This window comes from Emydura macquarii, unplaced genomic scaffold, assembly GCF_026122565.2.
Source record: "Emydura macquarii macquarii isolate MOO-44397 ecotype Brisbane River unplaced genomic scaffold, CSIRO-AGI_Emac_v2 contig_11, whole genome shotgun sequence".
NCBI lineage: Eukaryota > Metazoa > Chordata > Testudines > Chelidae > Emydura > Emydura macquarii.
Genome location: NW_027130148.1, coordinates 1 through 13249, shown reverse-complemented (window position 1 = coordinate 13249; position 13249 = coordinate 1). Strand labels below are relative to the sequence as shown.

Here is a 13249-nt window from a genome sequence, read left to right as displayed (position 1 = left end):
TTTCTACTTCCAGCAGGCCCCAAAATCCGACTAGCTGCTGAGGTTGAAAAGGGGATAACAACACGTTAAAATGTTCCCTCAGGCCTTCAGGAATAACATTTTTTCACCTACCACACCTCTCCCATCCAGATTCTAAATATGGCCCTCCTTGAATGCCCTCCTTAACACACCTATTTTCTTCTAAAAAACCTAGGCATCCTGGACTGGAGGGAGATTCAGTTTCTATAGGAGCTGTGGGCAAAGGAGTTCTAGTATTTAAGGCTTCTCACTGAAGGTCTTCTGCCACCTCTCTATCACCCAATTAAAAACTGAGTGAGAGGACTGGAGGTATTAGCTCAAATGCCCCAGCTGAGTTCACAGAGCTCCAGTGCAAAGTGCTCCCTGTGAGCAGCAAGTGAGGCAGGTGGCTGTCTATAGGAAACTCTTCCCCATCGATGCCAGTTGAGCCGTCTCTGAACGAAGCGGGGCTCCGTGGATAGACTGGTAATGAGATCATGTAATTAAAGACTGTGTCATACACAAAATGAGGCAGAAATGAAGCAGCACAGGCAACCTTAGATCTGGCATCTCCTAATATTATGTGCTTTGTTTAGCAACCTTCGCCCCTGACCGTAAAGCATTTAAACTTATGCTTAAAGTTAAACACATGCTTAAGTTTGCTTCCTGAAGAAAGATTCTTTCCTGAATGGTGCCCTAATAATGTTCTTTAACAGAGTTTATATTTTTATAACATTCAAAAAAAGTAAAAACCATCCCAAAGAGAAATCAACTGTTTGAAGTATTTGCTAATGTTATGCAAGCAAATTCTCTTTGGAGCTGCTTGTAAGATAACAACAAAACAGATTTCAGCTTCCATTTTGTAAATTATAAATATACTATGGTATCCAAATGCATTGTTTGTTATAAAATTCATATATAAATTCAGGACACATCCTGTTCAGTGCCAGAACACTACAACAGATGCACAGAATATGAAATACATACATTAGAATCTCGTGTGTCATTGATTAAAAGGGAATTTGATATAAATTTACTTTATTTGTTTTATCTTATTTGTGCCCTTTTGCATTTCATAGCCCAGTTCACAGTGATTGGACCTGATCACCCTGTCACTGCTGTTGTGGGTGAGGACATTTTATTACCCTGTCACCTGTCGCCCAGCATGAGTGCTGAGAACATGGAAGTGAGATGGTTCCGATCTGAGTTCACTTCATTTGTGCACCTGTATCAGCATGGAAAGGATCAGTATGAGCAGCAGATGCCAGAGTATAAGGGAAGGACAGAGCTCTTCAGAGATGGCATCATGGATGGGAATGTTCCCTTGAGGATTGTCGATATCAGACCCTCTGATGAAGGACAATATCGCTGTTTTGTTCAAGATGGTGTCTTTTATGAAGAAGCTGTATTGGAACTGAAGGTAGCAGGTCAGTAACATGTGTCTGTCATCTCTTAGATGTCTCTTAGACCCAGACCACGGAAGTACTTAGGTACCGAACTCCTCACTCCAAAGCAGCTTGTGTGGTTAAAAAAAAAAAAAAAAAGGCTTAGGGTTACTGACCCTAGAAGAGGTGTGCCAGGCTGTGGATCACATGCAGAGATAGGGGACTCAATCCAGCCTGGATTTAGGCTCGGACATTCGAGGCGGAGGGGCGTTTAGGACACACCCCTCTTATCACCATCTGTTATTGGCCGTTTTAGGCAGCTCCCTCCCTAGATGCTGGATTTTGGGGATGCCATTCTCAGGCACTGACTCTCCCCTGATTCAGGCTTTGTGGATTCCAGTGATTTTCTATGTGTCTTAAAAGTTAGGCATTTTGATGCTTGGTGTTGCAACACCAGTTCTCCTTGTGGATCTGGCCTTAGTATTGATTATTTGTCAGTTTCACTGCTAGCAGGTCCTGTTCTGAAATTCAGAGGGATGGGGAGGGGCCTGTTCCAGCAGTACTGACAGCTGGAGCCTCACTGCCCGGTGCCAGGAGCCCGGACTTTGAGCTCCCAGCAGAGCTCCCAGCTGGAGCCTGGCTGCTGCCCGGAGTCTCAGCTCCCAGCTGCGCTTGGCACTCACTCTGGGAGCTCGGTGGGGAGCGGGGAGGTGAGAGCTGTCATCCCCACCCACTGCCCCTCCTAAGTCAGTGCAAGCGCTCCTGGTGAGGATGCGCACCACCAACAGAAGGACGGCAGCGTGGGCATGAAAACCCGGTGGCTGTGAATCGACCTAACATAGGCCGACTTAGCTTTGTAGTGTAGATGTGCCCTGAGCTATGGGCAATTCAGATGTGGGGCTCCCTCAGTGTCAGCTGTTGAAGTTGTTCCAGTTTAGATAAATGATGAAAGAGTGATTGGAGCAGGGGCGCTGGACCCAGGGTTTCCCACCTCTAGGGTGACCAGACAGCAAGTGTGAAAAATCAGTACAGGGGCTGGGGGAAAGTAGGTGCCTATATAAGAAAAAGCCCCGAATATCGGGACTGTCCCTATAAAATCAGGACATCTGGTCAGCACTAGGTGTGCTAATACTGGGCAACAGAGCGTCTCTCTCTCTGACCCAATGACTATTTAAGTATTTATACACAATAGAACAGTCATTGGGCCAGAGAGAGAGAGAGAAAGGCAAGATTTTTCTGTCGTATTCCTTAACTTTATCAGTTCATGCTAAGAAGTTTCAGGTTAAATAGTTCATGCCACTCTTTACTGCAGGTGTCAGCTGATCTCGGGTGGGAGAGTAGTGGAAAGAGCACACTTCCTCACCTCAGCTACAATCAAAACAAACAAACAACTTGGCTTAGGACTATTACAATTGCATCAGGACACACTGCACCAAATCTAATGCCTCTGGTGAACAGAAATGCTGTAGTTCAACCATAGCTTTTGAACTTGAAACAGGAATTAATTCATGGAAGATTTACAGCCTGTGTGATGCAGGAGATCAGACTAGATGATCACAGTGGTTCTTTCTGTTTTTAAAATCTATTGAATCTGTGAACACAAAACCTTCAAAACACAGAAATCAAGCGGAAAATCTCTTGCATTCTTTGCCCCCTTCACATCACCTACAAATTTGTTGATAACACACTCCCACATTCTGTAAGACTTTCACTTCCATCTCTGAGACCCCGGTACTGCAACAGTTAAGCAAATGCTTCACAAGTGTTTAAGTCTCACTGAATTCAAGTTTCCTGTTTCCATGAATATCAGCAATAAAGAAAGTGTATTCAGTCAGTCTATTGAAAATGTAAACGTTTATACATCAAATTGTGTACTTGTCTCATTCAACACTGATTCATTTTATTCTAGCTTCAGGCTCTGCACCTCGCCTCTCTGTTGAGGGTTATCAGGATGGAGGGATCCGAATGGTGTGTCTGTTGGCTGGATGGTACCCAGAGCCCGAGGTGCTGTGGAGAGATCTCAGTGGGCAGCCATTATCTTCAGTTACCCAAACAAAATCCAAAGACAAACGTGGGCTCTTTGAAATAAAAAGTTCTATCGTTATAACAGAACATTCAAACCAGAGTTTATCCTGTTCTATGAGGAACACGAACATCAACCTGGAAAAGGAACCCTCAACTTTTTATATATCAGGTCAGTTACCACCAAAACCAAATATTGATATCCTGGACAGGGGGGAAAAAACAGAGAAATAAAATTCAGGCTGCTAAATAAAATACAAGTAAAGTATTTCCTCACAAAAAAATACATTTAAGGTAACGTTAAGGTTCAGAGCTCAATTTAGGGTAAAATACATTCCAGAGATATTGTAATTATCCCAGAAACAAGCATAAGCAACTGAAAAGAAGGCCCTATAATGGGAAGTGTTGAGCAAGTTTAATAACAGTTAATAGACCAGGCCCACATATATATGGGGGAAAGGGAGACAGGGAGCGGCTGGTAGCACTTTAGATAGTATTTAATACACCATTCAATACTATCAATCGTGTGTGAGCAGAACCTCTTTTTAAAATTGGTTCCTGCCAGTTTTTCTATTGCAGGGAACAATTCCTCCCACACTTGTTTCACACAAAGCGCAGAATAAAAAGTACACTGTTTGTTGTTATGGTTTCCAAACTAACGTGGGCTTTGTGTTTCAGATTCCTTTATCCCAAGAGTGTCTCCTTGGATGGTGGTTTGGAGTGTGACTCTGGTGATTTTGTTGGTGTTCATCAGCCTTACTCTTTTTTTGTTCAAATTAAGAGGTAAAGCTCTAACGGGGAAAATACAGTGTAATCAGAATGAGATTTTCTTCATACAAAAGACAGTTTAGACTTTTCCACATGAGAAAGTTACACCAGGTTAAGTTTTGAATTTAAATTGATTTTGTTAAGCCTGAGCAAACCGCTGTGTGGACACATATCAGTTTAAGAAGAGCTTACTTCAGTTTAGTTTAACTCTGTTCCTATCCATCTTAAAAGAACCCTAACACTTGGTTTGCACCAGTTTAATTAAATTGTCAATGGAGCCGGAGGGAGTTAAGTTCCCAATTCTCACTGAAATTCAATATGCTTTGGGCTCTTTCAGTACCCTGGGCTCCCATGAAAATCCTGGCCTTATGGAGTTTGTGACATTTAATTTTAGTGTGTTCAAAAGATGATTACAGTATGAATGAATGGCTTATTATTCTTGTGGTCATGGCAGGCTCCATTGGGGGGTGCCAGTACGCAGAGTTTTCCAAGTCTTTCTTTGTTTTATTTTTGGTTTTAGTGTGTACACACATGTTCGGTCTTGGGGAAGACAGGCTGCATTGTTGTTGGTTTTGGGTTCTGCAAAGTTTCAGAAAAGGGGGCTGAACAAGAAACAGGAGAGTTTGCTCATTGTCTTGGTCTCAGGTTAGAGTCAATTTTTGAGGCATCAATTCTTGAGGTTCTCTGGGAACCAAATGTCAGGGATCTACAGGACCGGTGCTAACCTTAGCTTTTAAACAGTCTCTTGGAGGAACCCCTTCAGCCTGCCATAGCTCCAAGGGGTCTCACTCTTCCTTCAGAATAGGTCCCACAGCCTCACCACCTCCTTGAATGAGCCTCTGGGCTCCAGCACTCCTGCTTTCACAACAAGAGCTCTGCCCAGCAAGTCCATGCTGGGACAAACTCCTGAACAGAGGCTTGGATGATCTTCAGGGAGTAATGCACCCCAAGAAGTATTTGCAGTGACAGGAAACACCTTTTTCAAAACAAAGTAGGATTTACTAGTCAATGAACATCAATTCTTGGAGCTCCCTATAACCAAGCCTTGGTGTTAGGTGAAGTTCCTGAATGAAGGAATTGCCTGTGTGCTGTTTGTGATGATCTCTGTTCTAGGACATGTCCATATGTGCAAATAAATCAAATTACACTTAGAGTGTACCCAGAATGTGTCACTGATTTCTTCTCCACTGGGAACCCTACCTGTAAGTCCCTGGAGAGCTGCAATGGCTTGGAAGAGGGGCAACATTATTATTTCACAAAGACTCATAATGAAAAGATTCTTTCAAATCTAGATTCACTGAAAAAGTCCTTACTTTTTGTTTTCTCTTTTAGGAAAACATCTGGACACTATCAGTAAGTTCCATTTTTCTTCTGGTAGAATCAATGTTATGCTAGGAAAGATTTTTGAATGAATGTGACAATGTCAACTTGAAAATAACAATAAGTACCACTAATACGAATAGCATAACTTGTTATGTAGGTAATGGGCAGGAAGCCAGTACTGCATCTGTGTCTGCAGTGAGGCAGCATGGAGTGGGTGACCAGAGGGACTGTGCACTTGATGCCCATGGCAGAAATGGCTCCAGGCCAGCTCCATATAAACAACTACGGAGACGGGCTGGTGGCAGCCCAGGATCCAAGTGAGGATGTGACCACTGGAGTCAGAATTATATGCACCGAGTGCCAACAGCCCCGGCATGTAGGCGATGTATCTGAGTTATAATTGTGACCTTTCATCCAGCTCAAGGCTGGAATAATGGCCATTGAGAGACTTCTGAGCTGCCTTCTGCCTTTCCTTATAGAGCTGCACCAGGCTAGCTTCAGCCGTGTAAAAAGCCACCCTGGTGCAAGTCACTCATTCTGAGTTCAACCCCTAGGATTGTAGTGATGCAAAACAGTGCACACAGTGTAGACAGGCCTAAATGGTCAATGACTGGGGAGGCAGGCAGTGGGTAATTTTACCCAAAATAAGCTTTTACAGGGTGTCCTTTTATTTCTGTTTATTTAGGTAAACTTCACACAGAGCTCGGTAAGGGAATTTTTGGTTTTGTTTCTCTCTAATGCAGTCTTTTCTGTGATATTGAGTCCTATTGATACTGAGTTTGTCTGGCTTAATTCTCATCCTTATCTATATGTTTGCTTTCAGAGTGGAGAAGATCCTTAAGTGATGCAGGTAATGACAACTCATATGTAATCGACGGAAGATCCAGCACCTTTCACTGTACAAAAATAAGGAGAAAAGTGTAATATAATATTTTCCCTGTTCAGAGAAGAGAGGGCCCTGAGATTCAACAGAGAGAGAGGAATAGGTCACCACAATACACCCTCATTACACATTGCTCCCATAATTCTGGAAATAATCCCTGCTCTGAGCGACTGAGATTTATTGTTTCTTAGGGTCCCAGCCCTAGTGTCCATTAGCAGAATAAGAGTGAGCAGACCCAAGAGTTCAAACCAAGGAGTAACTCTAATCAGTATTCAACATCCGCTTTTTTTCTCTTCTCCCCTTTTAACTCTCTCCATCAAATCCCAACTTTCTGCTCTTTTTAACCATCTTTTCCTGCATGAATTCATTTCCAAACCCTCTTTCTCCTCCCTCCAACACTAACTTCCTTCTCTTGTAGAAGTTCCCTGCTTGTATATCAAAGTTTCTATTTAAAAAATGAAATCTGGAGTGATAATTCTCTTTGTCTGGTTTTGATGACTAGCTGCAGAATTTTAATTAGGGTTATATAGTATCTTGTAATTCTCTACAAATCTCAGATATGTGATAGGATGGAGCAGGCATCATGCTGGCATCAACAGGAGACATCCAAGCTCCAAGATTTTAAAATTAAGGGAGGGAGGGCACATTAGGGAAAAGATCATTGTGACTATGTGAATGATGTGAGTGGAAATCTCTGGGGCTTCCCTGTGATTCCGAGGTCTCTAGTCCCCTTCATGGGGAGAAGTGGAGGAGAAACATTCTGAGTCTTAGGCTTTCTTCTTTTGTCACTTGCCTGGAGAGTGACTCTACTGTTCACGTTGCTGATATATCAGAGCTGCTCTCCATTCAGAACTGGATAAATCCCAGAGAAAGGAGATTTCCTGATTGACTCTCCAGGCGGGGCAGATTCTGTCACTGACACCATCAAACCCTCCCCCAGGGCTGAGCTCTGCCCCTAACGCTCTGATTCTCTCTCCCCCCAGCGAATGTGACTGTGGATCCAGACACGGCTCATCCCAACCTCGTCCTATCTGAGGATGGGAAAAGTGTGAGCTGGACAGACACACGGCAGCGAGTGCCCGACAACCCTGAGAGATTTGACACCGCATATTGTGTGCTGGGCTGTGAGGGATTCACCTCGGGGATACATTGCTGGGACGTGGAGGGTTCGGGATGCTGGGGTGTGGGAGTGGCCAGAGAGTGTGTGAGGAGGAAGGGAGGGTTCAGCCCTAGCCCTGAGGAGGGGATCTGGGCTGTGAAGCAGTGGGGAGATCAGTTCTGGGCTTTCACCTCCCCTGAGACCCCCCTACCTCCAAGCCGGGTCCCCAGCAGGATCCGGGTGTGTCTGGACTGTGACCGGGGGCAGGTGACATTTTTCGATGCTGGTGACCAGGCCCCGATCTTCACTTTCCCGCCGGCCTCTGTCCCTGGCGGGAGAATCCGCCCCTGGCTCTGGGTGTGGATGGGATCCCGGCTCAGGCTGTGTCCCTGAGACATGGGGGGAGGAGGACCGGAGGAGGGGAAATCAGCCTCTCTAGCCTCACACACCCTAGTCTCTATGACCTTGAAGGATTCACATCTAACAAGCTCTCTGGTCCCCCATCTCTATGACCCCTGGAAGCTCCTTCCCCCTCCCTGCAGCACCAGGGATGGGAGGGGGAGGGGGTGAAGAACCCCTGGAGCTGCAGGGGGAGCAGAGGGGCCCTGAGGGGCAGATGTGGGGCTGGGCAGGGGCAGAATTAACAGCCGGGCTGGGACAGGCGGACGTGGGGGTGGCCGGACCCAGCATTAATTAATGAGGTTTGGGGGGTTGGGAGAAGCTGGAAGCTCAGCAGCGGCAGGGAGGGTTTGTACAATCTGTGGGGTTAGATCTCACTGGGGCTCCCAGCCAGAGCTCCTGCCGCAGGGCCAGTCACCTTCCTCTGTCGCTGCAGGGCTGGCACCACAGTGATTGTCACACACACGCAGGGGATGGGCAGGGAGAGTTCACAAATCACAGGATCACCCAGATACAGCCTGTGTTGTTTGGAAACCTCATGTTTTGCAGGTTCAATTTCACGACTTTCAGTTCTGACTCACGATTTTTAACTTTTGGGGTTGGCAAAGTGGTGGAGCTCCTGGGTCCAGAGTGGGTTGAACCAGAGCAAATAGAAAGAAAAGGAAAAGATAAAGTAAAACAAAATAACCAGAGAGTCCTGGAGAAAGCTATGAAAACAATGAAGAGGGGAAGCAGCTAGAGGCAGCGAGAGGGGAAGGGATAAACTCAGGGAGAGAATGGAGAACGTGAGGGGCAATGATCTGTGACAGGGATCAGGGGAAAGAGAAACAGAAATAAACAGGGATGGGAAATGTGGGCTAGAAATATGGTGAGTAAGAGTGAACAGTGTGAAAGAAAAGGGAGGAGAAAAGGGAACACAAAAGGGACAGAGATTTATAAAACGTCACTGAAGATGAGACTGTCACTCATTAATTGCATGTGTCACTTCCTTGGCTTTGTTGCCATTTTAGTGTCATTAAAAAAACTGTTCCCAAAATCTGTGTCTCTCTTTTCCATTGCTGGGGTTATTGAAGCTACTTCTTAGCTCCTTTTCAATCTGACGAGTATTTACATTAAATTACATTACATTAAAGCATACAAGACAATTCTGATTTGTTTTGTTAATTTCCCAGCTGCAGTGGTTGGGGGTAGAATCGTGGGATTTGCTTCCCTACTTGGTTGTGAACCTCCAGCACCAACAGGGAATATACCCGCATGTCCCTATGATGTGAGCTGAGGCTTTACTGTGATATGTTTTTAAGCCAGGTCTGAGTGTCTCATACGAGAGATGCGAACTCCTCAGGTTTTCAGACTCTTCTATGGGTCTGGTAGGAAAAGCCACCAACTGCAAGGGAAATCCCCGCTGGCTGTCATCTCCCGTTTCCCTGCCTCCTGTGGAAGTAGAACCAATGAGGCTGGGGAGGCATTTTGTTCACCTCGGTGGAGCAGTTGTGGTAGAAATGGTAACGGTGTTTTGTGAGGGGCTCGGAGGTCTGCTGATGACAAGTGCTATCGAGGAGCCAGGCAGTGTTTTGATTTGTTTTTGGTCTGGCGAAGTGAGGCCCAGCACTTAACTCGACACCTTTGTCTGTTTGGGGCGATGCAAAGGCTTTGGATTGCGGCATCTGATCCAGTCAAACCTTCAGGGAACGTTCTAGGCAGCCATGGGGAGAAGGCTGATGAGTTGGGTGAAAACTGGAAAACTATAGGGGGAAATGGGGGCACGTGGGGCACAGCAGACCCATCTGCGTCAGCCAGGTCTGCCATTGTCGGCAGATCCAAGATGTGGTTGATGGCGGCCACTAAGGCCTGGCTGAACAAATGGACTTTGGTGTTGCAAAGGGCAACTTTTGGGGTCTAGAAAATCCCTGGAACAACAGTTGGATCCACAAAGCCCGAGCTGGTCACCCAGGCTGCCCTAGGGAGTCCATGACAAGTGGAGAGACAGGGACTGAGAACAGGAGTCACAACACCCTAGTCTAGTAGGCACAGTCTAGCCGGGAGCTGCCTAAAGCAGCCAAGAGGAGATGCTGAGGGGAGGGCACTGTCTGATCCCCGCCCCTCTGCCGGATATAAACCCTTCCCAGAGCAGGCGTCTCTCTCTGACTGTGAATCCACAGCTGGGAACCCCTCTCCTGCAGTCAGGTGTCTGAGCGCTTGTGAGAAGGAGTGAGGCAGGCACCTAGCTCCACACAAAACACCCGCAGGAGGTAAGTGTGCCGGGTGATTCCTCCTTCACATGTTTAGCCCAGGGCTTAGACCAGGTTAGATTCTCCCTGTGCCCGATGGGGAGAAAAGATTTGAACAGGGGCCTCCCACGCCACTCAGCTCAGTGCCCTGCCCACGGCCCCTGGCATCTTCTGATGGGGGGGGGGGGCTCCCTCAATCTCTCCTGTTGAACCTGTGACACTTCGGGTGAGTCATGACAGAGTCCTTGGAAAGGGGACTGGGCCCTCCCGGGCGGGTGCCCAACCACCGGCCTGCAGAGTCAATCTCGCTCTCTGGCCTAGTGAACGTCCGCACCAGGGCTGGGCCCAGAGGGGGTTTTAATGAAGGCCTCCCCCAGCGCAGACCCCACTGGGGGAGCAGCAGCTGCTCAGTTCGGGCTCCCAGATCCCAATGGAGGACACAACAGCTCCTGACCCAGGATGAAAACCAGCAACAGATCAAGCACAGCCTCCTCTCTCTGAGCAGGGACCAGACCCCCCTGGACACAACCGCTGCTGAATCAACTCCCCCTACTCCCCTCCCTGCCAGAACCCCAACCCTGGAGGGATCAAGGGAAGTCCAGGCTGGATTAAGGCTCAGACAACCTAGGCATGAGACTGGAGGCCAGTTTATGGGGGTCTGGGGAGGGGAAGTCTGCCCCACAACAGAGCTGTGTTGGCTGTCCCACTGCTCACTCCGGTTTGGCTCAGACTCGCCCCTGTTTCAGGTGGGGGGTGGGAGGATCCAGGCCAAAACTGAGTGAGTGGTCAGTGGTGCTGGGAGCTGGTCGGTGGCAGGGCTGAAAGTGAGCGAGTGATGCTGTAACCCGCGCACCACGTCACAAGGCCACTCACTCAGTTTTGGCCCGGCGCCCCCCTGCCAATTACGATGGTGGGAGATGGGTGCTGGGGCCAATCCTGAACGGGCAGCGCACCAGTCCCTGAACCAGACCCGCTGGAGCTTCGCTGTTGACATCCAAGTGCCCGACAGGGAGTTACGGATGGGATCACTAGGTGGGGCGCAGACCTGAGGGGGTTTTGCCCAGAGCCCAGGGATGGGTTAATCTGGACTGACGAGGAAGCGGGTGGCAGAGCTCTGACAGCGCCATGATCCGAGCTAGGGGAGCAGAGCTCCTAGTCCAGATCCGGGGCTAGTAGCCAGCCAGCCTGGTGTGGAGACAAGGGACTGGCTCTGACAAACTGCTCCCTGGGCTCTATGGTTCTATGGCAGTGGTTCTGAGTGAGTACAGCAATAGCATGGCCATCCTGTACGTGGGTCCAGAGCTTGAATGGTACTGATGGGCGGGGGAACCCAAGTGCTGGAGTTGAAAGGAGGGCTGTTTTAAGCTGCGTTAAGCAGTGGTCATGCTCTGGTGACCAGGAAATGGGGTCCGAGGAGGCTTGGGCCTCTTTAACAGGTCATTGAAGGGTTGTGCTATGGTGGAAAAAGATGGGATATACTGTCTACAAAAGTTAAGGAGGCCCATTAACTTACGTAAATCCTGAACTGTTGTCGGCTGCGGGGCTGCAGCAATTGCGATCCGGCAGTCTGAAGTGAGGGCTTTGGAGTCCTGGGAGACCGAGTAACTCAAATATTGAACTGTAGGTAGAGCTATCTGAGCTTTCCAAGGGTTGGCCTTTAAACCTGCATCGGCTAAGGCCTGGAGCAGTATTTGACAGGTGTGTAAGTGGTCAGAGACAGTGGAGGAAGCAAGCAATAAATAATCAACACATTGCAGACAAGTAGAATTGGCAGGAGCCTGGTCTACCGAAGAGAGGGCCTTTGCCATAACCCAGTGAAAGAGGGTGAGAGAATTATGAGGTCCTTGGGGCAAATGAGTCCAGCTGAACTGGGTGGGGCCAAAGATAAACACAAACCAGTGCTGTGACTCTGGATGCACAGGAGAACTCCAAAAGCCGTTTGGAATGTCTAATGCAGTGAAGATGCGGTAAGAATGATCAAGGCCCAAAAGGGCGGCTGATGGGTCAGCTACAATGGGGGCAAGTTTATCTGCATATTGATTAACAGTGCGGTAGTCGATGGTAAGGCGCCAGGAGCCATCAAGTTTTTTAACTGTCTGGATAGGAGAGTTGGTGGGGGAGGAACAGGGAACAACTATGTCTCGTTGGTGTAAAGAATGAATAATGTCACCTACCGCGTTTAAGGCCTCAGGCTTGAGAGGATATTGTTTGGTAGGTGGGGGAAGTTGACCGGTAACCTGGATGGGTGGGCAGAGATGAGCAGGCACCAAGCCGCAAGATAACTTGTCCTCAGCCCAGACGGAAGGAAACCTGGCACATGATTCTTGAAAAGGGTTAGAGGTATTCCAGGTGAGAGTCACAGATTTAGCAGTGGCAATAGAAGAAAGAGACTTGTTGGTGCGAAGTGGGATGGTATGAGTGCGCATGAGTTTATCAGTAAATGTAACTGTGCTCTGAGCGAGATTAAGGGTAGCTGGAAGATCGCAGAGGGCCTCCATGCCCAAAATAGCTCCCTCAGCATTTGGAGCTACATAAAAAGTTTGAGTCCAGAAAAATAGATTGGATTCTATAAGAAGGGGGTGTCTCCTGTAGGTCGTGATGCGTGTGCCTCCTACCCCTGAAACAGTAATGTATTGTTTAGTAGTGGGGAGGGGGAGGTCAGTGAGGGAAATGGATGCTCCCGTGTCCACAAAAATTGTGCATGGCTGGCCCCTTATCCATGCTTACAAATGTAGTCTCGAGAGGTTTATATCCGCCTGCATAGCACTGACGGATAAGGGGGCTGCTGAATCCTAGCGGGTCAAGGAGTTCAAAAGTCTAGCCATTTCTTCCCTGCTCAGGTGTGAGTAGGGGTTGGCAGTGGGCTGAGCTGCCGGCTGGGGTTGGTTACCCGGGGCCGTCCGGATTGGGCATCCAGCTGCCCGATGTCCAGTCCCCCCACAGATAAAACATGGCAAAGCAGGGGAGGGGGCTGGTAGGAGCGGGACCAGGATGGGATTGAAAAGGCAGAGTACTGTGTGGGTTCAAATGGCCGTGGTCCCGTCCCTGACTAAGTTTTTGGGCTTTACGCCTACAGGTTTTCTGGGTATGCCCAACACCCCCACACTTATGACAAGTTATTTTACTTTTTGCTGTTACCACAGAC

The 13249-nt window shown here is 47.9% G+C and overlaps 1 protein-coding gene across 1 annotated transcript; it reads left to right on the top strand.

Annotated features, from left to right (window-relative positions):
• Nucleotides 1–1014: 1014 nt before the first annotated feature.
• LOC137163861 (butyrophilin subfamily 1 member A1-like) lies at nt 1015–7870 on the top strand (the record flags this gene model as incomplete). The annotated part of the gene is made up of 7 exons (XM_067564660.1): nt 1015–1424; nt 3292–3576; nt 4083–4187; nt 5505–5525; nt 6181–6201; nt 6319–6345; nt 7362–7870. Coding segments are annotated over 7 exons (1378 nt in total), but the record flags the coding sequence as incomplete, so codon positions are not given.
• Between the last annotated feature and the right edge of the window lie 5379 nt (nt 7871–13249).